The 23,231-nt window shown below is 47.1% G+C and overlaps 1 protein-coding gene across 2 annotated transcripts; it reads right to left on the bottom strand.

Moving 5' to 3' along the window:
- Positions 1-51: 51 nt before the first annotated feature.
- LOC146276811 (actin nucleation-promoting factor WASL-like) lies at positions 52-17,673 on the bottom strand. 2 transcript variants are annotated; one of them, XM_084701766.1, is made up of 11 exons: positions 17,260-17,673; positions 11,232-11,366; positions 10,888-10,974; positions 10,384-10,480; positions 9,423-9,446; positions 5,564-5,747; positions 5,067-5,109; positions 3,658-3,811; positions 1,776-2,329; positions 1,490-1,598; positions 52-1,382 (listed from the first exon to the last, which is right to left on the bottom strand). In XM_084701766.1, exons 1-11 carry the CDS (start codon positions 17,362-17,364, stop codon positions 1,321-1,323), a joined length of 1,554 nt encoding a protein of 517 aa, XP_084557892.1. In that variant the 5' UTR covers positions 17,365-17,673; the 3' UTR covers positions 52-1,320. The 2 variants fall into 2 exon arrangements, with proteins under 2 accessions (XP_084557892.1, XP_084557893.1); XM_084701767.1 differs by lacking the exon at positions 9,423-9,446.
- Positions 17,674-23,231: the final 5,558 nt, after the last annotated feature.

Below are 23,231 nucleotides of genomic sequence, written 5' to 3'. Positions count from 1 at the left end.
AGTCGCCCAATCTGGCCACCAATATGAAAAAAAAATACACAGAAACAAAGCTATGGAAATATTAACATTTATTATAGTGTACAATTTAATAGTCCGTTATTTTTCCAACCTATTCTCACGGGTTTTGATGTCCGTGGCCTATCGACTGAGTACAGTCACTAACTGCTGAATGGGGAAGAGATAAACAGGTGATAACAGCCGGTTCGAGACAGTCAGTTAGCGCTGCCATAGACGAGGCTGCCTGTTATGATATGCAGTATTACTCTGCTTGGGGGATGGGTTAGTGTCAAGGGGGCTTGAATCTCGTCTCTTTCTGCGATTCTTCCCACGGCGTGTTTTAGTATCACGACCCCAAGTTACACAGTGGTAAACAGCAGCTTTGTAGATTTGAAAAGTGTTTCTTTTACTCTCAAGCTTTGTATACTGCACGAAAGCTCACCTGATTCAAAAAAATACGTCTGAATGCTACTGTAAAGAGACAGACAAAACTAAGGAATACAAAGAAAGATTAAAAACGGAAAAACTGAACGGTGGATGTCGTAGTGAGAACCTTTTGAGCTCCATAAAACAAACCACGTTGCAGGTATTTTGTGTGTATACAGTATATGTGTGTATACAGCCTTGGTCAAAGTGTAGTGTAGAGTGCTGGATGTTGAACTGAACTTTACATCATAGCCTTTAAAGCGTAACCCAGCAGGTTCAGATGAAGACAGGAAGTTGACTCTGTACTCAAGTAGTGAGCCCCCCTTCCCTTCCTCTCGATTCGTGCAAAAATATAACAGGCTCCCCCAAAAAAACTCGGAGACAAATTTACAATAGACAGCAGATGGGGATAAATATTTCCAAAAAAAGAGGGGATTCTTTAGGAAAATAGGAGAGCTAAATTAGGATTCTTTGAGTACACAAAAATAAAAGTTATTAGGGGCAGGGTATGAAAATAGTGTTCTCGATTTGTACTGACAATGAATTACATTTATGTGTTTCGGTCAATTTGTTCAATAGATCTCTCTCCATACCAATTGCTGACAAAAGCACACAAAAAGAAACATTCAACTCCACATGTCGAGACGACCTCGATGTAAAATTGTTCATCAGGGAGGGAGAGAGAGAATACTTTACAAAAAGATACATGACAAACCTTTACAGATTACATGAGGTATTGCACAGATAAAAAAAAAAAAAAAAGAAAAAAGCTTAAAGGCAACAAAAATGTACAGCAAATCGATAGAACATTTACATTAGAATTTGAATAAGATTCAGAGAGACAAGAAACAATATTGTGTGGTAATCTTCCTCTGGGGGGTGGGGGGGGGGGGTGAGCTAGTCCTCCCACTCATCATCGTCCTCAAAGTCCTCATCTTCATCATCATCCTCGTCGTCATCTATGAAGTTAGGGAGAGCGAGACATTTTGGAATAAGTAACCAGTAAACAGTGTAGTGTCTGCCTTTGTGGCTAGCTTTGTGTGTGTGTGTGTGTGTGTGTGTGTACCTGAGGAGTGGATGGCTTTGCTCCTCTTCTGCATCACCTCCATAAGAGCTCCTACGATGCCGGCCGATGGGGCTGAGGAGGGGGGGCCCGAATCAGCAATGTCTGGCACCTGCGAAACGCACACAAACAGTCTTTAGTAGGCATATCTGGTGTTCATGTATACAAATTCAAAAAAAGAGGAAAAAAGGTCAATTGTGGTACGTTAGGGAGTATGAAGGGGCGTCTGGTTCTGTGTGAGCGCTGTGTGTGTGTGTTTTGGGGTCACAGAGGGTCAGGGTCCCCTCACGTTTTTCAGTTTGGTGCCCTGTCTGATCTGGTCCAGCAGGGCGTCTCTGCCGGTGTTGGTGGAGACGGGACGCTCCTTCTGCTCCACCTTCTTCAGGTTGGCTCCCTCCCGGATCTGGCTCAGCAGGGCATTCTTACCCCCACCCAGGGCTGAGGGCACACCCCCGTCTCCTCCGTTCGCCTCCGGCAGTGGTGGGGGCCCTGGGGGCGGCGGGCCCGGGGGCGGAGGGGGAGGCGGCGGCGGAGGCGCTCCGGAGCCCATGCCTGCTGGGGCGGAGGAGGGGGGCGGGGGAGGTGGTGCCTGGGGGGCGATGCTGGCGTGGGAGGGTTGCGGTGGAGGGGGGAGGGGCCCCCGGCTGGGGGGAGGCGGCGGAGGCGGGGCACCCATGCCCGGCCGGGAGGGCGGAGGTGGTGGGGGGGCGGAGGTCGGGGCCCGAGTCGGGGGAGGGGGCGGAGGAGCCCCTCGGCCCCTGGCAGGGGGAGGCGGAGGGGGGGCTGAGCCGTGGTGGGGGGGCGGGGGCGGAGGACCACCTCTGGAGGGCGGGGGTGGAGGGGCTGGAGAACATGAGAAGAGGAGGAGCTTTGGTCAGTACGACAAGGAAACATCACACGTTTTTCACATTGTGCTTCAAAACGGCCTTAAGAGCTGTTCATATCATTTATCTAACCACGCAGTTCAAAAAGCAGGCCACTAGGGGCATAACCTCCATGTCACACGACTTACTAACCATGACGCAGCAATTTACAGAGACCCTAAAAGTCTGACTGACTGTGTATTGGGATAGGGATTAGGCTGTTTGGGATTGACTGAATCCAGCAACTCTTAGCCTAAATCCTAAGAAATTACACTAAAATGTCTTGCTGTGCATCTTATCACAGTAAGGCAACAGATAACGGCAAGACAAATACATATGGATCACCACAATACCACAACATACTACCTAAATCAATCCATGCTTGTAATCTTATAACATGTAAATCGAGACCATAACAAGCTTCACTTTATGTATGATTATCAAGCTATAGCAACACTGTATTATCCTGGAAGGTCATTATAATTGATTATCATTGATTACTATAATCGATTGCTCACACGGCAAAACCATGCAGACAGACCTACCACTCCATCTGGGGGGACCTGAGGAACACAATTACACAGGTTAACAGTACACTAGATGAGCCCTTAAAGGTTAACAGTAGACTAGACTAGCTTTCACATGTTAAAGGTAGACCTACACTAATAGCCCTCACAGGTTAACAGTAGACCTACACTAGCCCTGACAGGTTAACAGAGCTACACTAGCCCTCACAGGTAAAGGTAGACCTACACTACTAGCCCTCACAGGTTAACAGTAGACCTACACTAGCCCTGACAGGTTAACAGACCTACACTAGCCCTCACAGGTTAACAACAGACCTAAACTAGCCCTCACAGGTAAAAGGTAGACACTACTAGCCCTCACAGGTTAACAGTAGACCTACACTAGCCCTGACAGGTTAACAGACCTACACTAGCCCTCACAGGTTAACAACAGACCTGACCTAGCCCTCACAGGTAAAAGGTAGACACTACTAGCCCTCACAGGTTAACAGTAGACCTACACTAGCCCTCACAGGTTTACAACAGACCTAGACTAGACCACACAGGTTAACAGTAGACCGATGCTGAAAGATATGGAGGTAGTGGCTTTAAAACAAATGCCACGTGACCAAATATACATCTGTACACTAGTTGCGGGGAGGTCTAATGGTTTGATAGAATTATTTCATATTGAACCATGGTGCTACTAATAACATTACCCTTGTTTGCTATGTGGTTTACATCCTGCCATCATCCTCTGAACATACACACATCCTCTCTGGTCCTCACTGGAGATTCTGACCTTGTCTCCGGAGTTCGTTCTTGACGGCCTCCACTCCTCCCTTCTTCTCAATGAAGTCGTAGATGACCTTGGAGGTCTCCTTGTCCTTCAGCTGGGCCTCCGAGATGCCACACATGTCAAACAGGTTCTTCAGCTCTGGGTCCAGGTTGTTCAACTGTGAGGGACAGGAGTAAAATGTTTACAGACTCAGATCATCTATAAGAACAGGGTTACAACTTCCCTTCAGCAGAACCTGGAAGGTAAAAGGAAATTATTGAGTCTCCTAGTATTCTATGTATACACACACTGCTTTAGCCTGGCCCTGTATTGCCACCTCATGGTGTGGTGCTGGTGTAGTCAGGTCTAGTAGCCTGGCTGCCAGCCCAATTTAGCCCCGCCCACCACAACATTTGGCAGGAAGTTGGGTCTGGGTTTTGGGAAAAAGTAGTTTTGGGAAAAAGTATGTCCAAACAGGAGCTTTTCGAACCAATCAAATTGTCAGGGCGGGCTTTATACAATGATGGACAGATGATTAACAGTAATTTAATCAACCAAGTCACCAAAGAGCGCTTGGGTTTTCAATAAACAACATATTACGTTGCTCTGATTGGTTGTAGGTCTATCCAGTTTAGCGGAGGCATTTTTTTCCGGGTTCATTTGAAACACCCCCCATACTCACAGCCCAACGGAGAGGTTTCAGACTCATATTCTGACTAGAATTATGAGTACGACAACGTCAGGCTAACTGCCTAGTGCCCAATCTGAAGAACAGAACACTGAGATTAGGCTTGCTTGAACTAGTGGCCTGCCAACCGTGCCAGATTACCCAAATGTTCTGCTCCGTTAAGATGCCACCTCTTGGCAGAAAGCCGGAGGTCAGAGCAGGGTCTGTTTGTTCTGTTGTAGTGAATTGACTTCTCCAATCAGCACAGGGAGACTGAGGCATAGCAAAAACCTCAGTTGATTGGAAAATCTCTAGGTCATATATCTGCTGTGAGAAGAAATGCTTTAATTAAAGGCCTAATTAGGCGGGGGGAGCGGGGGTAGAATTCTATCAAAGCCATACGAAAATATATCCTTTTTTATTGGATTTATTTATTTAGAACAATGAAAACTCATCGTAATATCTTGTGTACGAAATGAAATCCATGGTAGCAACCCAATTTTTGTTATATCATGGGGGCAGGGGGATTATAGGAGGTACAGGTTTATTTCTCTAAATCGCCTTGTGTAACTCTGCTGACGACTGTGGCAGCCCAGTTTAATTTCTCAGGGAAATTGTGTTGGAAATGTAAGCTTTTCTGGGGAGAAAACGACGATGCCCTCCCGATGCCCTCCAGACGTCAGACCCTGACGAGAGCCTGGCTCAGGAGACGACACGCAGCTCCCCTTGACCATTGTTTATCCAGACCATAAGAAGCCATACTCACATCAAAGCCTGTGTTGGGGTCCCAGCCTACATGTCCAATGTGCCTGGAGGGAAACACAGGAGAGATGGAGGCCTTAACACGACGCCAAGAGAAACCTGGGCCAGTCACCTACCAACAGAGCCATGTTTCACCACTGATATATGTAGGCATGTACAAACCGTGGGGGGTAAACATTGCAGGACTATAAAACAAGCCTTGCCCCATCCCCCTCGTTTTCTACGCAGCGAACCGGTTCCTGAAACATCCTGTCCAGATTATCCTGCCATCATTAATTCATCCCTATTACACATGTAACATACATGCATTACATCAGACTATGGCTTCGATGATATATGACATGCCCCTAACCAGTGTCTCAACGGGACGCAATACACACTGCCGATGAGGTAGGTCGTGCAGTGCTAATGTGGTACGAACCACCGCAGCAGTCCTCTGAATGACAACAGCCTCCTGCACCCCCGCCCCCCCCCCCACCCCCCCCCACCCCCCCCACTCACTGGAAGTTGCTGGGCGTGCCGATGTCAGCCTTGGTCAATCTCTTCTTCTTGCCCTTCACCTTCTTCTCCTTCCTGGCGAAGGACGAGTGCACGATGTTGTTGACCTGGGCGTTGTTGTGGAAGCGCGGCGCGTTGTTGATCTCTGGGTTCTTGATGTCCACGGTCGCCATGGGGAGGGCAGGACCTGGGGCGGAGGGGGGAGAGAGAGGGGCTCAGAACTACCAGTCCCAGGACGGCAAGGGGTTAAAGATATACAGAGGGCGGGCCGAGGGGAATTTTCAGCCCACCATATCTGACCGATACGGTTCACCATACAGTGAGAACCCTTTCAGCCAGCGTTCTTAGATCTAGTGTGAGCAGGAAACAGGAAGTGAGGAAGAGTTTCGATTTTGGGATCAGAGGGTCAGCAGCACTTTGCTATCAGATGGACGCAGCGTATGAAAACCGTCTCTCCTCTCTGTGAAGCCCTCTATGACACTGTGATAGGACTCATAAAACCGGCATCCAAACACCTGCAAACACTCTTAAAACTCCCTGGCCAGGGCGGTAAATTAACTCCCCAGCCGACGCCTAGCGTTGTAGCAACATTGCCAGGAAGTTGCTGCAACATTGTGTGTCAGCTGGAGAGTTAACTTACCCGTTAGGTCGCATGACCTGCTTTCTGGAATACCCCCCTGGTTCTCTCTTAAACGCAAACAAACCAGAACCACTTCAAAAAGATAACAGATCCAGCAGATGGCAACTTAAACCAAAGTGGATTCCTCCAAGGCTCCTCCTGCTTCCTAGCCACTCCAATAACCAGAGCACAGACGCACAATCATCCGGTAAAGTACACTGAAGAAAGCCCCCCCCGCCCAAATAAAACAATCACAGTTGGGCACTGGACCTGAGGCGTCCTGCGAATGCCTATTTTGGGGCTATTGGTGGGGGGGACGGACGGGGCCTACCTTTTCGAGTGTCCCTACTAGGGCTCTTCCTGGGCGGGGGCGAAGCAGAGCGACTTCGGCGCCTCCTGCCCCGCTCCCCCACTGCCCGCCCGCCGCACGCCACCATGTTGACGTCCAGCAACATCTTGCCCACCATGCCGCAGGCCCGCTGGCCGTGGCACAGGGAGAAACGCGAGGCGGAGGAGCCAGGGGAGGAGGAGGAGGAGGAGGAGGAGGGGAGGGGTGCGTACAGCTCCTCCTGGGGGAGGACCAGGCAGTGGAGGGTGGAGAGGCAGCCCCCGGGGGTCACCCCTCCCCCGCCGTCGCCCCCCAGCTCCTCTGAGGGGGCGGACAGGAAGGTGGTGCAGAACATCATGTCGCCGGCGCGCGCCGCGCGGGCATGGACGCGCCGCCTCGACACGAGACGCGCAAGAGGAGAGCCTGGCGAGAGACTGCGGCTTCCGCCTCTGTCTGTTTGACTGTGGGACCAAAAGACCCAGGAAGAAGAAGTGGGGATGAGGAGAGGGTTGAGTGGGCAGTGGGGGGGCAGGTGATCCTGCCCGAGTCAGGCACCAGCCTCCTGATTAGCGAAGGATAAGAAGACGCCGGAGCCGAAACTGAGGCACACGACCAGAGAACCACGCTGGAAAAAGCCTATTTAAGGACTACAGATCCCATCAGCTGTCCTTAAGATTGGGCTGCGTAGGTCCAGCGAGAGCTCCTGGTTACAAAGGGCAAAGCAGGGTAGTCGGGCATTCTGAGGCAGGAGAGACAGAGCAAATCCAACACAGGAACTAGCGGTAGACACACACTGGTGCTCTAAGCGTTGCGTGCTGACCAGGGCTGGGCAAAAGCTTGCTTTTTCTCTCCAGTTGGCTCCACCTCCAATCCATCCCTAAAGCCGCCTCTCATCTCTCCTTTCCACCGCAGGGAACACATACAGGTCATCACTCGCACTCCATCCCGCCCTCCCTCCCTTCCCTCTTTCTCACTCCACTCCAGAACCAAACTCCGCCCATGCAGCGCCCGTTCTAAGCCGGGTAAATTACGGCATTGCTGGATTTTTTACATAACCATTAAAGCCTGTCTACTTTAATCCAACCTAATCCGACAGTTCTTAAACATGATGAGTGTGTATAGGGGGGGGGGGGGATATTTGGAAGCTACACTGGGGGGTGGGGGGGGGGGGTGGACACAAACGTAGAAGAGAATGAGAAAGACAAGAGGGATAGAGAGAAAGAAAAATAAAAAATAACAATGGGAAGAAAAATGGAAGAGAGAGAAAGAGACATAGATATGGAAAGTGAGAAAGTCAGAAAAAAGGAGGGAGGTCGTCAAGAAGAGTGAGAAAGTCAGACAGAGAGGGCGATGGAAAGAGAGAGAAAGAGGAGAGGGCTGAATGAGCGAGAACGAGAGAGAGAGGGTGGGAGTAAGAGGGGAGGGCAAAAGAAGGAGGGCAGAGCAAAAGACAGGAGCAAAAGGAGAAAGAGAGGCGGCCTCTATCCTTTCCTCCTCTCGTTGCCTCATGCAGAGCCAGGGGCCTAGAAGGTGGATGGCTGTCACTGCTGTGCTTCTGTTTGGATTCATGAGCACACGTGTTCCAATCCTCTCAGATCACCATGGTGATGGGTGTCATAACTGGGATGGCAGGGGAAGCGGCGGAGGCATCTCTCATGTCACGCAAAACCGTAAACCATATAGAGCCAAAGAAACACAACAGTGCCTTGTGTGTCTGTTTGTCCGAACACACTGCCTGCGCACGCACACAGCAGGGCTGAGAGAAATTCAGGCGGGTGTACTTGGGACAGATTTGATTTGGAAAGTACTTCATCGGATCCATCCTGGAGTGCACAACTTAACACTCGACCAGGGTTCAATACATTACACAACAAGGGGGGAGGGGAGGGGCAAAGCTGTAGGTTGAAGGCCAATCCACTTGATCCCAGATCATCTCCCGGTAGACCCTGGCTGCAGTTTCTCTGGTAGGACACCAGTGGCAGTAAGTGACATATCCTCAATGTGGAACGCCCCTCTCTCTGCCTCCCTCTCTGCCTCCCTCTCTGCCTCCCTCTCTGCCTCCCTCTCTGCCTCCCTCTCTGCCTCCCTCTCTGCCTCCCTCTCTGCCTCCCTCTCTGCCTCCCTCTCTGCCTCCCTCTCTGCCTCCCTCTCTGCCTCCCTCTCTGCCTCCCTCTCTGCCTCCCTCTCTGCCTCCCAGTGTCTCTCTCGCACACACACACACACACACACACACACAAGCAGCGCTCAGATGCAGTGTTTTAGGATGACGGCAAGGAAGCTGGTCAAATAATCCTGCCCCACTGGCTGTCTGGTGTATGTGTGTGTTGTCGAGCACAGCATGTGTGTGAATGTGTTCCAGCCATAAGCATAGGGAAAAAACAGCTCAAGGCAGGGGTTGTCTGTGTGTGTGTGTGTGTGTGTGTGTGCGCACGCAAGTCTGTTTCCTCTCTATCTACTGGCATGTGTATTGCTCTTTATGCGGAAGGTGTGTATATCAGCTGGGGTCAGGGAGATCACCAGATCCTCTACATTTTCTGTGGTTAGGATCGTAGAAGGAGGGAGGGGGGCGGTACTTATTAGGGGATCAACACAGCTGGATTACATGTGGTGCAGACACCTTGCTCTCTCTCCTATCCCTCTCTCCTTCTCGCTGGCTTAAACTGAGAGACATGGAGCCCACCTCGAGTGACTGCGTGTTCCTGTGTCTTTGCTAACACGGATGAATAGATAGACACACATTTCAGCTTCCCGTAAACGCATCGCTATCACAACTCTGTGGGTTTATCACAACTTTTGATTGGCCGACCAATCAAAGTGTTGATCTCAAATAAGCGTCAATTGAGTGTCATCTCAAATCAAAATCATAATTGAATCATGAACAAGACTAGAAGGGGAAACGGGTAACGTAAACCTACCATTCGGAGTGTCACGCCTTTTCTCTGCAAAACAACAAGACGGGAGAGTGTGAGATTCGATCGTATGTCTTTCTGCTGTGTGTTTCGAGCGGTCGGCTAGGCGTTAGGGGAGTGGGGGGGGGGGAGGTGAAAGTGAGACCGAAGGGGATCGAGTTGAGAGGTCGCCGATTACTCAAGCAGGGGGTTTGAAGGGGTTAGGCAGACGCGTGTTAGTATGTAGGCGGAGCACACACACGCGCGCGCCCGCACACACACACACATCTCAGCTACATTGCAAAAACAGGAACACAGGAGCAGAGAACACACAAAGACAACCACAATCCCAAAACCGCGCACCTCTCCCCAGCACCGGCAACAGTGACTGGGCAGCCCACTGGGTTGAGACGCTAGGCTGTGGTGCTGCAAGGAGGTTGGAAAGAAAATACACGTATATATATTTGAACAACCAAGCTTGTAAATGCGAGCATTCTGCTCTGTCAGGCGGCAAGGAGGTTTCGGACGGAGTCGGCGAGCTGAGGAGCGAGGACGGACGGTGGCAGCGAAGGAGTGGCGCCGCCCATTCACAGGGACGGCGGGAGAAAACCCCGGAACTACCAGACTCGGAATGAGAGAGAGAGGAAGCCGAGGGAAAAGGAGAGGAAACAGACGCGGGGGCTGGAGATACAAACCGGAAACAGAGATCTGCATGTGTGTCGTGGACAGGTGATTGTATCAGGCCAATCGCAAGAGAAGTCCAATTTGGGTGCAGGAGTGTGATTTCGAGTTTGCACTCTGCCCACCAAGTAAGAGTTTTAGTAAGGAAAGAGAGACAGAGAGAGAACGAAGAGAGTGGTTGATAGATTGTAGCAGAAGAGACAGAGAGGAGGAAAACGGAGCGGAGGTAATGGAAGTGTTTTTCGAGAAAGAGAGAGAGAGACAGACATGGGTGATTAAAAATGGTGGAATGGGTGGGGTAAGGTACCAGATTTCCGTTGTCTTCTCCCAAGCAGGTCCGCCAATGCGTTCCGGAAACGTTTGGCCTCTTCCTCGCTGGCAAAGTTGAGACCCACCTGGCATGTCTGCAAAAACACACACAATCTTAGAATATACTGTTAAAGCCAAATATACTGTATATACAGCACCAGTCAAAAGTTTGGACACATTTTCCCATTCAATTAAATTGGAAATTGAAATTGAACTTTTGACTGGTACTGTATACAAACACATTTATTTACATATTTAAGTGTTACACCTGTGCCCAGTGCTTGGTGGTATTTAACCACTAGGGGCACTGTAGTCTCCTCAGATGCAGAACGGGTTCTTTAAACCTTATCTCATACTGTCCCTGTCCTACCACATACCCTTCTCTTGTCTCTCCCTGCACCGCACTGCCAAGCTGTTTGCTATGTAAACATCCAGCACCCATGCATCATGTGAACGGAATTATAGGGGAAAAGTGTGTGTGTGTGTTGGGAGGGGCACTCACGTCTCCGGCAAAAGTAATAAAGTACGATCTGGAGTTGTGGGTTGCGAAATTGTTGTACAGCTCCTGCTCAAACAAGATTCTGCCATCCTGCACAAAAGAAAATGAAGGAGGGGAGAGAGAGAGAGACAGAGAGAGACAGAGAGAGACAGAGAGAGAGAGAGAGAGACAGAGAGAGACAGAGAGAGACAGAGAGAGACAGAGAGAGACAGAGACAGAGACAGAGACAGAGACAGAGACAGAGACAGAGAGAGAGAGAGAGAGAGAGAGAAAAACAATGACGCGTCATCATCTCTAAACATATACACACATCCATCTTTCTAATCAACAAACACACACACACACACCTTGATATCGAAGACTCGGATGAAGTAGGACCTCTGGGGGTTGTCTTTGACCAGACAGGCCACGCCGCAACAGCTCTTGGTCCACGCAGAGTTCCTCTCCGCAGAGTACACCTGCACCACCGCCGAGCACAGCGACTGGAGGAAACACACAAATATGTTACACACAAACGACAATCAGTGGGGGGGGGGGGGGGGGGGCAAAATAACTGCCTCCTGGGTACTGTAGTTCTGGGTATACAGCAATAGACTTCTTTAGATTGTCAGCCCTTAGTGCCACCACGGTTACCTGAGGTGACATCAGACATGGTTATGGGCCAGGTTTTGGCCATATTGAACGCCATTGACTGGAAACCAGAGATAGCACTGGTTTTATTACTGGAGAGGGAGAGGAGGGAGGGAGGGAAGGGTGCTTCCTTCCAATAAATAACTAAACACGCGGACAAATACAAGAACTTGACTGATGCAGAGTGGGCGCGGGCAGCTGCTGGTTTGCTAGTTAAGCTGCAGACCCTGATGATCACCTGTCAGCTGTCCTTTGCATCTACTACCTCAGACCTTCAACCAGACACAATGCACTTGTTCAAGCCCAAGACGGACTGGATCGTTCTCACTGAGTAAGAAAAACGGAACTGAAATGGAAAACATCAAAAGCGCTTTTGTATAAAGTGAATCAATAGCTGTATTTTTTCTTATGTATTTTTGTGAAGGTTTAAAGGTATGTAAAAATAAAAAATAAACACTTGACATTGGCATAGCCTTATTGTAACATGTATTAACAGTAGCAACTCAAAACCATATAATTTAAAATATATATATATAAAGTAAGAACATTTCTATTGAGCAGAATGAAGTTTAGCCTATTGGTTCGGCCCGCCACAACGGTCCCAATTTCTCATGTGGCCCTTCAGGAAAATGAATTGCCCACCCCTAATATAATGGGAGGGTAGAAGGAGATAGAGAGATGGGGAGAAATGTTATCGATTGGGATACAGTTTAAGAGGATGGTTGAAGCAGACGGGTGGATAGGTGGGGAGGGTTTGAAAGAGAAAATAGTGGGAAGGAAGAGGGTGAGCGAGTTGGAGAGAGAGAGGTCAAAGAGGTAGGCAGAGAGAAGGAGACTGGCTGGGGGGGACACACTGCAGAGCTGGTCATCACTCACACAGCCTGGGCAAAGGAATACTGTCCACACACACACACACACACACACACACACACACACACACACACACACACACACACACACACACACACACACACACACACACACACACACACACACACACACACACACACACACACACACACACACACACACACACACACACACACACACACACACACACACACACACACACACACACACACACACACACACACACACACACACACACACGGTTGGCCAAGCCATAACCCAGTCGCAAGTGCATCAAATCTAGCTTTCGCCACATCAACCAGTGGACGTCCATTTAACAAATGGACCATTTGGCATGCTTGTTGCGTTTCCCTAAATTAAACCCGCAACAGCTCCCCCCCCCCCCACTCTCCAATCAGGGCTAAGTCCACCAACAGAGCACACTGGGACGCTAGGCTACATCTTAGCAATCTCCACACGCCGTCAAGGGAGTCTGGCCAAGCTGCCACTGGCTCTGAGGGCAGAGCGGACACTGGCTCACTTCACATAACGAGAGACAGACAGAGGGGAGGAGGGCGGTGAGCGCCGTCATGATAGCGCCGTCGTCTCTGTTCCTGCCTGGCACTGGGCCACGCCGTTTACTGCAGAGACCACTCCCCGGCCTCTGAGTCGTCACCACACCCCGTCTCTTTCCCAGAAGCACTAGGGTTACCTCTGTGTTCTAAAGGTACTATGGCTAGTTCTGTGTTCTAAAGGCACTTGTGATACATGTGTGCTTAAGGTACGAGGGATACCTGTGTTCTAAAAAGGTACTAGGGACACCTACAGTACGTGTTCCACAGGTGCTATGGCTACCTCTGTGTTCTAAAAGGTACAAGGCCATCTCTGTGTCCTAGCCGTGCTCGGCCAAACTCTGAAGTACCGCATGCTGCAGTAGCCTATGTGCACAACTATTAGGGAACACATAATGTGAGGGCTGGTCGTTACCTAGTGACTCTGCTTGCAGCAATGAGAAGAATTTCTTCTGGTAACCTGAGAGAAAGACTCTTCCCTGAAACCATGGTGCTAGCTCGCTGTGAGCGTGAGAGGAAGGTGGTGGTGAGCAGCTCAGCACAGCTATGATGAGCTATGGAGCCAAGTATCAGGCTAAGAGACCCCCGGCAAGAGGGGGGGGGGGGGGGGCGGTCCTTCCGAGAATCTCCAACCGGACAGATCCACCACACACACACACACACACCTCCCCCAGGTTTATAGGCTACCGTAGGGCCCCCCCAGACCCATTACGGTCCCAGATGAAAGGCTGGAGCAGACAGCAGTAAAAAAAGAAAAAATAGATAAAAGTGAACCCCTGGAACAAGCAGCCCTGACAGGCCTAACTGCACACAGATGGCTGGGGTGGGGTCGAGGAGAAGGGGGGGGGGGGGTGCTCTGAGCACTGCTCCCCGATCAGTGGTGTTCTCGGCATTATTCATGAGGCTGCGACTCGGGTGCAAAGTAAACTGAGCCTGGGTCCGGGACGAGCTTGCGATTCAGTTCCACAGCGTGGCACCTGCCTTGTACGCTCGCGCAGACACACGTCCGCACATCGGTCCTCATTCGCGGACGTCGGCGCAAACAGGAAAGGCTTTATTGATCGGGAGGCTGCATCCTCCTCTATGTTACCATGAGGCCAGGCCACTGGGGACATCATAGACCGGCTAGGGATCCTGCACATTGTTGGGCTTCCAGACTCCTGGGCACTTATTCACTCACTCTGACCGCTCTCAAAAATGTAAGCAGATCTACAGACGGCCGAGCTGATCGTTCCTGAGGAGGGAAAATAAAGCAGATTGGTGAATGAAAAAAGCTGCCACTGACAACATCTCGAATGCTGAGTCATAGGCCCGGATGGGCTGAGTGGTAGACTAGTTCAGGGTTTAGCATGGAAGTTAATCAGTGGGGGTGGCGGGTGAAGGTGTTTAGACGGTTGGAGGGAGAATGCCACTTCCCCTATAAGTGAGGTCGACCTGAAACAGGAGGAGAGGCAGACACTGGAAAGGGGGGGGGTGAAGGCAGGGATGGGAGAAAAGAGGAGCGGTGGTTGGCTGAACAGGATTGAGGGGAGAAAGACTGGCAGTGCGCAGCCCTTTTCACAAGCAATGTCACAGAGGGCTTTACATAGGCCCATAGAACTGCACATGAACCAAACTAAACCCTCAAGGACGACAAGGAAAACTCCCACAAAAAATCTTTGACAAAAAAATTTGAAGAAACATTGGGAGGAGCAATTCAGTTAGGGATCCCCTCCTCCAGAGACAGTCGGTGACACAGAGAGGTGCAGACCAGAGGCTGAACACAACTTTGCAGCAAAGAGCAGAGATCAAATGTGGTAAATGGTTGGTGAAACACAAATATCCTGGGTTCCCAATCAGTATAGGATCCCGATTGGTGACCGTCAGTTTAGGCAGAGAGACCAGCACTGTGCAACTCCAAACATTACAGGAACAGGAATGAAGTGGAGAGACAGTTGAGGTCCAGAATTGTGTGGGGGGGGGGGGGGGGGGGGGGGCACAGAGAAGGGATGAAGGGGGGAAAGGGAAAGAAGGAGGGAGGGTAACAGGAGCATGTTCCGCAGCACCAGCACAAAACATCGGAGGAGGTCGACCGCTGCACTTCCTGTAGGCAAAGACTGCTGATCAGGCAGTCTCTGTGTGTGTGTGTGTGTGTGCGTGCGTGTGCGTGTGTGTGTGTGCGTGTGCATTGCTATGCTGACACACTCTCTCGCACACACACTCAGTGAGATTTGGGCAGCTTTCCATCTCTCTCACCCGTTGCTGCTGCTGCTGATGGCAAAAACTCCACTAGTGAATACCAATGACTGACTGAGCGAAACCCGCAGGTTGGGGCGCACTGAAGTGTGATTATGCCCAGGGTTGAGGCTAGAAGGGGTTGCTTTCGCACAGCTAGCACATCAGTAATTGTCCTATGATAAGGTTATAGCTGTTAGTAGCCTGACCTAACTTGCTGTAGATATTGGCGGAGAAGACCTTTCACAAGTGGAATTCAAAGTTTACAAGTAGTAGAACATAGTTAAAGTAGGTTGTGGGAGTTTTTGCTGCTGGAGAAACTAAAGCGACAATGATTACTTAGCCATCGCTGCCATTCCTTACATTATGAGGCCATTACGTCATGTGCACTCACGCCCTCATGTACGTTCTCGTTCAATTTTTCTCCAAGTGAAAGAAAGACATGTACGCACACAGACGCATAAAGGGAATGTTCCTCACCATGCCTGTGTCACATGGTAAGGTCTGAGGCCTCATGTCATTGGCTGATTTGTACAGGTTTCTCTAGGTGTGGGGGAGGGAGAACAGCCTTGAGTGGTTCCTGAGAAACAGGTAAGGCTGTAGGACTTGACACTGAGGTGGGGCTTCATCTTGTGCGCCCACCAAGAAAAAGTTTGTGACATTTTAACTTCCTCTACCTTACCTTGGTGCAGAAGAGTTAGATAACCTGACAAGGTTGAAAACTAGGTAGGTCACATGAGAAAGTAGCACAGGGAGTGGTAAATAAAGTAATTCCTAAGGAGAAACAGTAACATTTACATTTACGCATTCAGCAGACGCTTTTATCCAAAGCGACTTCCAAGAGAGAGCTTTACAAAAGAGGACAGGTCACTGATCATGACAACGTGGTAGCCCCAAACATTGCCAGCAGCCAAAACATGAAGCATACATTGTGAAAAACTAAACAAGTGCCAAAGGGAAGACCCATAAGAGCATGCAGTTATACAAGTTTCAAATTAAAACAACATGAACCTCAAAAAGTAACTCAACTCAATGGAAACTATTAAAGGGCCCATGCAGTAGGCCTACATTACTTGACTGCCCTGGCATGAAAAGCAGTAAGGAGCCAAACATAGTCAAAAAACATTATGCAAGGTACTGTGACTGACCCATATTCCTGTGATCAGATTAGGCTGTGCTTCTATGAATAAACACTCAATATGATGTTCTCACTTCTTGAGAAATCTGTCTTAACCAGAAAGGTATTGGTGTGCATTCTTTCAAACACTGACATTAAATGAGATAGAAAATACCATAGACAACACTGATTGTCAATTAAAAGTTCGAGGACAAAAAAGAGAGATTGACCACGCCGCTATAGTTCAGCAATGAAAGTTCAAGTCATAAATGAGACAAGATAATGTTCAACATGACTGCGTAAACATAAAATCATAAAAATAATAATATAAAATACTTTGTAAGACAGACTCGAAACAAACTATCAATTTAAGGCCCTTAGATGAAATAAAATTCGCGTCTCATGCTAATTTGATACAGTGTAGCACTGGCAAAACTACTCTGTCATGCATTATCACCACTACTCTGCGGCAGACAGGCTTCTTCCTGAATCCCCCCAAAAACGAGACAGGCATCAATTAAATTACAGGCGCTTTTATGCCAAAACTCTGCCAGGTCTGGTAGATACATTGTTCGAAACCAGTCTTAGTTCTGAAACCTGCCAAGGACATTATGTAATGTCAGCATAAACCAAGTCGTTTTACAGCTAATGGCTTAAACAGATGCATTACTTTGAACTGTAACTCCAGATATTGCGGGAATGTAGTGTCTGACAAGACACCAGTTTCGTTCCTTCTCAGGTGTGTCAAGCACCGTCCAGGCCTCGAGGCTTGGCTGAAAGTTTCAACCGCCAGTAAAATACTGTCCCGGGATGTAAACACTCCCTACCCTCTTGCTCCAAGGCCAAAATACCTTGGAGAGTCATTCCCATGTTCTCAACAAACATGAAAACCTCAAAGTATAGACCCAACATCAACATAGCGTTACGTGTTAAATTCTAGGGCAGAAGACAACATGTTCGCTATTTTTAAGAAAGAAAAATCGATAAACTTACAATACATTTCCTGCCAAGGTAGTTGAAAAGGCAATCGTTTTCTTGCGGCGTGAGCACGATAGATCCAGCATTTGTTGGCCGCCGTTGTGGCGGATGACTGCTCATTGTGTATAATCAACAAAACGTGTGCTATGATTCTAACTCGTTGTATTCAATCCAGGATAGAAAATAAAGTCAAACAGTGATCATTGTCCCGTGGCCTGCTACCAAACCCTCACACCGGTGCGGGTCCCTTTCTGGTATATTATTGGAAAGTATATAAACGTGACGGTCGTTTAGAAACGCTACTTAATGCATTTCCATTGACAGTTTAATAGGTAAAAATTCTTGCGACGTCTAGAAGACTAATCGCAAGGTCTAAACTTTCATCGGAACTCCAGCGAGAGAGTTCAGTCAATAAGCAGCTCCATCCAACATGGCTGTATAAGGAAGAATCCAACCTAGTGGCAGCGGGAGTGGACACTTCCAAAACGCTCTGAATAGATCTTACTAAGAACATTAAGCAGTAGTAAAATCGTATTTATAAATTGTAAAAGAGCGTGTATGATGTATATAAATACTATAAATTGTACACAAGTGTTTCGTTAATAATCCTAATAAAGCAGCACCCCAACGTTGGAATGGTACAGTCCTGTCCGCCCATGGCTTTCATAACAAGCGAGGAGGCTACAGTAGAATGAAGAGGGCATAAAACGCGCAGGTTGCGATTATGATGCTGTGTCATTAGCTTTGTTTGAACTGTGTAGTTGTTAATGGATGTATTAACTTGACAAAGCTGATATTGCAGCAACTGATAGTGAAATAAATATATGGACATTCGTAGTCACTTGAATTATTAATGGCCGCAAGGTATTGGGAAAAAAAAGTCAAATACGTTATTTTTTCCAGCAAGTCATGCACAGGAAGGCTATCTGTTGTCTGACACTGAAATTGTGTTCTTTCATTGTAGCAAAGCCGTTAATAAATAATTAAAATTCGCCAATTTTAACGTGCTCCAGTTACTACACATAGCCTTGGGGTGCGTATGGTGCGTGTGCATGAGACGTGGTTGGAATAACTGCTCAGACACGAGTCACTATTTACAATTTCACAATTTGTATATACAGCTCTGGAAAAAATTAAGAAATCAATGTATATCACAACTGTCCTTAACAACTCAGTAGAACAAGTGTAGGAAGTAGCCTTGCTGCATATTTTATCGTAAATCCTGGGGGGGGGGGGGGGGGGGTTACATGCATCCAATATGTTCTTTCTGACTCCCCCACAAGGCCTTGGCCAGACTGACTAACACTGACTAATTCAGAACAGTAAGACTTGTCAAGGCCTCACAGGCTGTCTAAAAATATACTTCTTTTGATTGAAATCTGAGGCATGTTTATGTTTCATGCAAACTTGTTTGACATCCATGAGTAGTTGCTATGAAAGATTAACAGATGAATTGCCATCTTGCAACACCAAGATAATATTCTTATCATCTGACCATAACACAAGAGTCACACATACTGAGAGACAGACACACACGCACATCTCCTTGATTGATAGATGGTAAAGCAATCTGACAAAAGGCCATATACATTTTTCTGACTGTCAGAGCGCTATCCCAATAAGAGAAGTACAGTTAGAATGCTTTGTTTTCCATTTTTACTTTGTATTATATATTTCAGTTTATGTTTACCTACTTTCATTCTTGTGTATAACCTAAAAGGCTTTGTGCATTTCTGTGGGACATGAACAACACGACAGAGTAGCAAACAGAGATCCTCTGCAGTCACTCTTTCTCTCTTTCCATCACACACAAACACTGTTAGGGCAACCAGTGTTCTGTGATCATTTATGTACATACCTAATGACGATGAGGAGGTGAAAGTAGTGAGGAAAGTGAAGGATGAAGAGGAAATGGAAGGATCAGACAAAGGCGAGAGAGTATGTTAGGAGAGCCTGAGAAGAAGAAGTAGGATTGGGTGCGATGATGAAGATAATGATGACAAATATGACATGGTAACCAGAATGCACAACACAGTGGTGGCTTTTCCTGTTTAAAAGTCATCTGATGCAACACCATCAACTGTTTTAGGTTGCAGAACATTCTCAGTTCTATGCCTACATGTCATGCTGTGACCGGGTTGAGGGCTAAAAACAAAGTCTGCATTCAGAGTCATGTTTACGTGTTATGCGTTTACTGGCATCCACACCAACAACTCACCCTCTTGGTATGTAGCTCTCACCAATGACATCTGTATCAAATTATGGACAATGTCAGGTGGTCTGAGTGGGAAAGTTATGAACATTTACACTTTATTCACACAATTTGATCTGTCTGTCTGTCTGTCTATCTGTCTGTCTGTCTGTCTGTCTGTCTGTCCGTCCGTAGCGCTGCCCCCTGCCTGGCTGTTTGTTTCCCTGTCAGTCTGTCTTGTCTGAGGGTTAGGACAGATGGCACACAGTTCCTAGTGTCCTGCCAGTTCCTCAAACCCCATTACATCATCCATCTCTCAAACCCCGTAGCTTTCAAATTAGTCAAGCACTGACTCCTGGCAAGACGCCTTAAGATCTCACTCCGTTTGCCTCAAGGTTAGGCTGGACTGAATGGTTTCTCAAAAGACTTAGAATTCCCGTTGTTGACACTTGTGATGTTTGGGAATGTAGGAAGACCATATGGAGTCTGGGGGCAGCCAGGTGGCTCCTGGTGGGACACTGTTAAGTATCTGTCTAAGGTGTGATTTATTGGGTTTAGCATAGCATTAGCTTAGCTTCAGTAATGCTGCTCTTGTCAGGTTTGTGTCCCCTCAATGAACCCCCTGCTGGGTTTAAGGACAGAGAGCATCCCTGACACAAATCTTTTCCTGCACAAGTTCTTCCCAGTGAAATAACGATACTTCACACCATTTAAATGAGGACAATGTGCTTTTACCCAGTTTTAAATAATAACTCATTCAAGAGAGTAAATCAAAACAAAGGGTCTAGTGTGTTGGTCCGGAAGACAGAGGCATCCCCCTGAGTGAGCATATTGAATAATTGATCACGTGATCATCACCAGCTCTGCTGAATGTTGTATTTTGGAGATCCCACGATGCATGTTGTTAGTTGAGAATCTGCATTCTTCTGCCTCTGTCTACACACTCTAAGGATGATGTAAAAGCACTCACCTATAGCAGTATTTATATAAAAGAGAAAAAACAAGAAAATAGGTCAATAGATATGGATACAGATAATAAGAGCTACAAGTAGAGGTATACACTGAGAAACAGACAAAGCGAAAGATGACTCTAGAAAGAGCAAGAGACAGACAGAAAATTCCTAAAAGACCATTTTATCTTACGTTTGTCAAGCTACAATTGACTCCTAAAATCCCTGACCTCTTGCTGACCTATGAACCTTCGCACAGCCTTTATTGCCCAAGCTTAGCTTGTCCTCATTCTTCGCCTACAACCCTCGTTCTGTTTAAAGTCTCAAATTGGTTGTAGGAGTGATGTACGACCTCAGGAGTTACAACACTAATTGGGGCCATCAAAGCCTCTTAAAACTGACTGATTTCATTAGAAGTTGAGCAACTATTTCACTAGATCAGGGGGTCTGAAAAGGTTATCAGTGGTATGTCTCACTACATACATGTTTCTCCAAATCCATTTTCAATGAAATTCAAATTAGCATGATTGTAGTTTCACCAAAAAAAAACGAAAAAATGAAATGTCAACATTTTTGCTTTTTTCATTTTTATCATGTAGATTGAATTACTTTTCATATTTGGAATACACAGCATATATTGTATGACACATGTGACCATTCAAACACACACACATACGTATCAAATACACACATATAAAATACACAGATACAGAAACCAGCACAGAATACAGAAACCAACACAGAATACAGAAACACACATTTTATACTGAAATACACGTGCACAATGTAGAAATACACACATACAAATACCCACACGCAATACATAAATACAGAGATGGGAAGTGAGGGGGAGGTAATGCAGTAAAGTGGTCAATTCTTCACATGCCCACAGAACAGAAATAATTGATTATGTAACCGACTAATATTAAACAAGGAGGAGGGAAAGAACGTGTAAGGGAGAGAGAGAGGGTGCGAGAGCTCGGAGAAATGTCCGATACAACCATTCACAAATATGAGCATAGCATTTTCAAAACAAACCCAATACATCATTCATGTTCATGTCCATAACTAGCTCACCATGTCAAGCCCAACACCCATGACGGTACTGACCATGAGCACACGTTCTCAAACGATCTCAAGCTCTTGCTTCTATTGGAAAGACAGGTATTTCAATCCTTGTGTGACAGACAAATATTCTGAAGATCTTTGTAGGCTGATGAGAGTGGCATGAAGCTGGCACAGCAAATTCATGGGCTCATGAGTTGTCCTGTTGGATTGTTTACAATTGATTGTTTTCTCCCTTTGTCACAAGGTGGCAGCAAATACTAGTTTACTGTAATGGGCCTTTACAGCTAGTCTCCAGGACGATTTAGGATCATTTAGGCCCAATGCCACTCTCAAAACACACTTTAGGGGAATGTTATTTGGAAAGTCAGAGAATGATTGAATAATGAGAATAAGGAATAATGGAATAATGAGAGGAGGATCCCGGCAAGAACTTTCTGAAACACCCAGTTCCAGTTCATATCCTCTCCTCTGACCCACCCTTCCCTTGTATACTCTCATCAAGGGACAATCAGGTATGGCGGGATATGATGACCAAACAATGGCCGAATCAACTGTGAACATTGTTAAACATCTGTTGGAATAATTTGTGATGTGTTTCCACCATTTGGCAATTGATCGCACAAGCAGTCCAAGGGCTGTGTTACTCTCCATGCGTTCATTGCTTTGAGATAGCAAATGCAATGATTTGGACAAAATCTGAAAATCTTTATAACTCAAGTGTGACACCTACTGGAGAAAGTTGGTAGGGTAATCTTTATGTTTTTGTAGGGCCCCCAAAAACGACCTAGTTTCTTATTCGTGGCAGAGAGGTGGTGGAAGAGGAGGATGTGTTTGACTGCATGAGAACTCACAAGGACGGTCCACGTAAATGTCAATTTCTGAGAGGTTATTGTAGGTGAAACTTGGACAGTTTTGTTTGAAAAGAGGTTGTACTTGGTCTGAAAAGTTTGAGAACTACAGGTTTAGCATACTTAGTCAGCCAATTATTGACAGTGACATACATTTTGTGTTTGCAAAGTTTGTTGCTTCAGTTGTTGTGTTGAGTCACATTACGACTCGATTGTTGGGCAGTGATCAGATGCATTTTAAAATGTCATTTAAAGTTTCATTGACATGCACATTGGTATCACAAACACTTACATTTCAGTTATTTGAGCCCTAAGATAAAATGACCAGCTAAGATGATTCATAAATCATATCATCAGCACATGGGAAAGTGTCAGCAAGTTCTAGTCAAATGAAATTACTTAAAATACTTTTGGCCACGACTGTACATTCGATTGCTTTATGCTATATCTGTGCAATAGCACCGGAGGGAAGTGTTGACTGTACCATATTAACCCTTTCATGACTGAATCAGCCTGATTAAGGAGAGCCTGCCCACTCCCTTTCAAGCCCCATTGTACCGAATTTTGTTGCAGTTACACCAGAGTTCCACTGGGAGTGATCGCGGTCGGGTGCAAAATACATGGGAGTCTATGGAGCTAAACGCCAAATGTGTTTATTTGTTTATAATTTCTCTTTCGTCTGATTGTCGTTGAGAAATCTCAGATTTTATTATAGTTGTTGCATGTTCAACATGGATTACAGGTCAAAAGTTGAATGAACGAGTACTTATGTCTTTTCGATTTCTTACAGGGTAAGTCGTTGTTGCCCATAACTCGCCTGATGGCATACGAAGCAGAACCAGAATGTCAGAGCATTAGCAACATTAGCAACAACATTGGCAAGTCAAAACTGTTTCTCGCATGTGTATTGACAGGGAGACCTGTCAGCTG

Source organism: Hypomesus nipponensis, chromosome 7, assembly GCF_054491055.1.
Source record: "Hypomesus nipponensis isolate SF chromosome 7, ASM5449105v1, whole genome shotgun sequence".
NCBI classification, from domain to species: Eukaryota; Metazoa; Chordata; class Actinopteri; order Osmeriformes; family Osmeridae; genus Hypomesus; species Hypomesus nipponensis.
The sequence above is the reverse complement of the archived record's forward strand: the minus strand, read 5'-3'. Positions and strand labels throughout refer to the sequence as shown.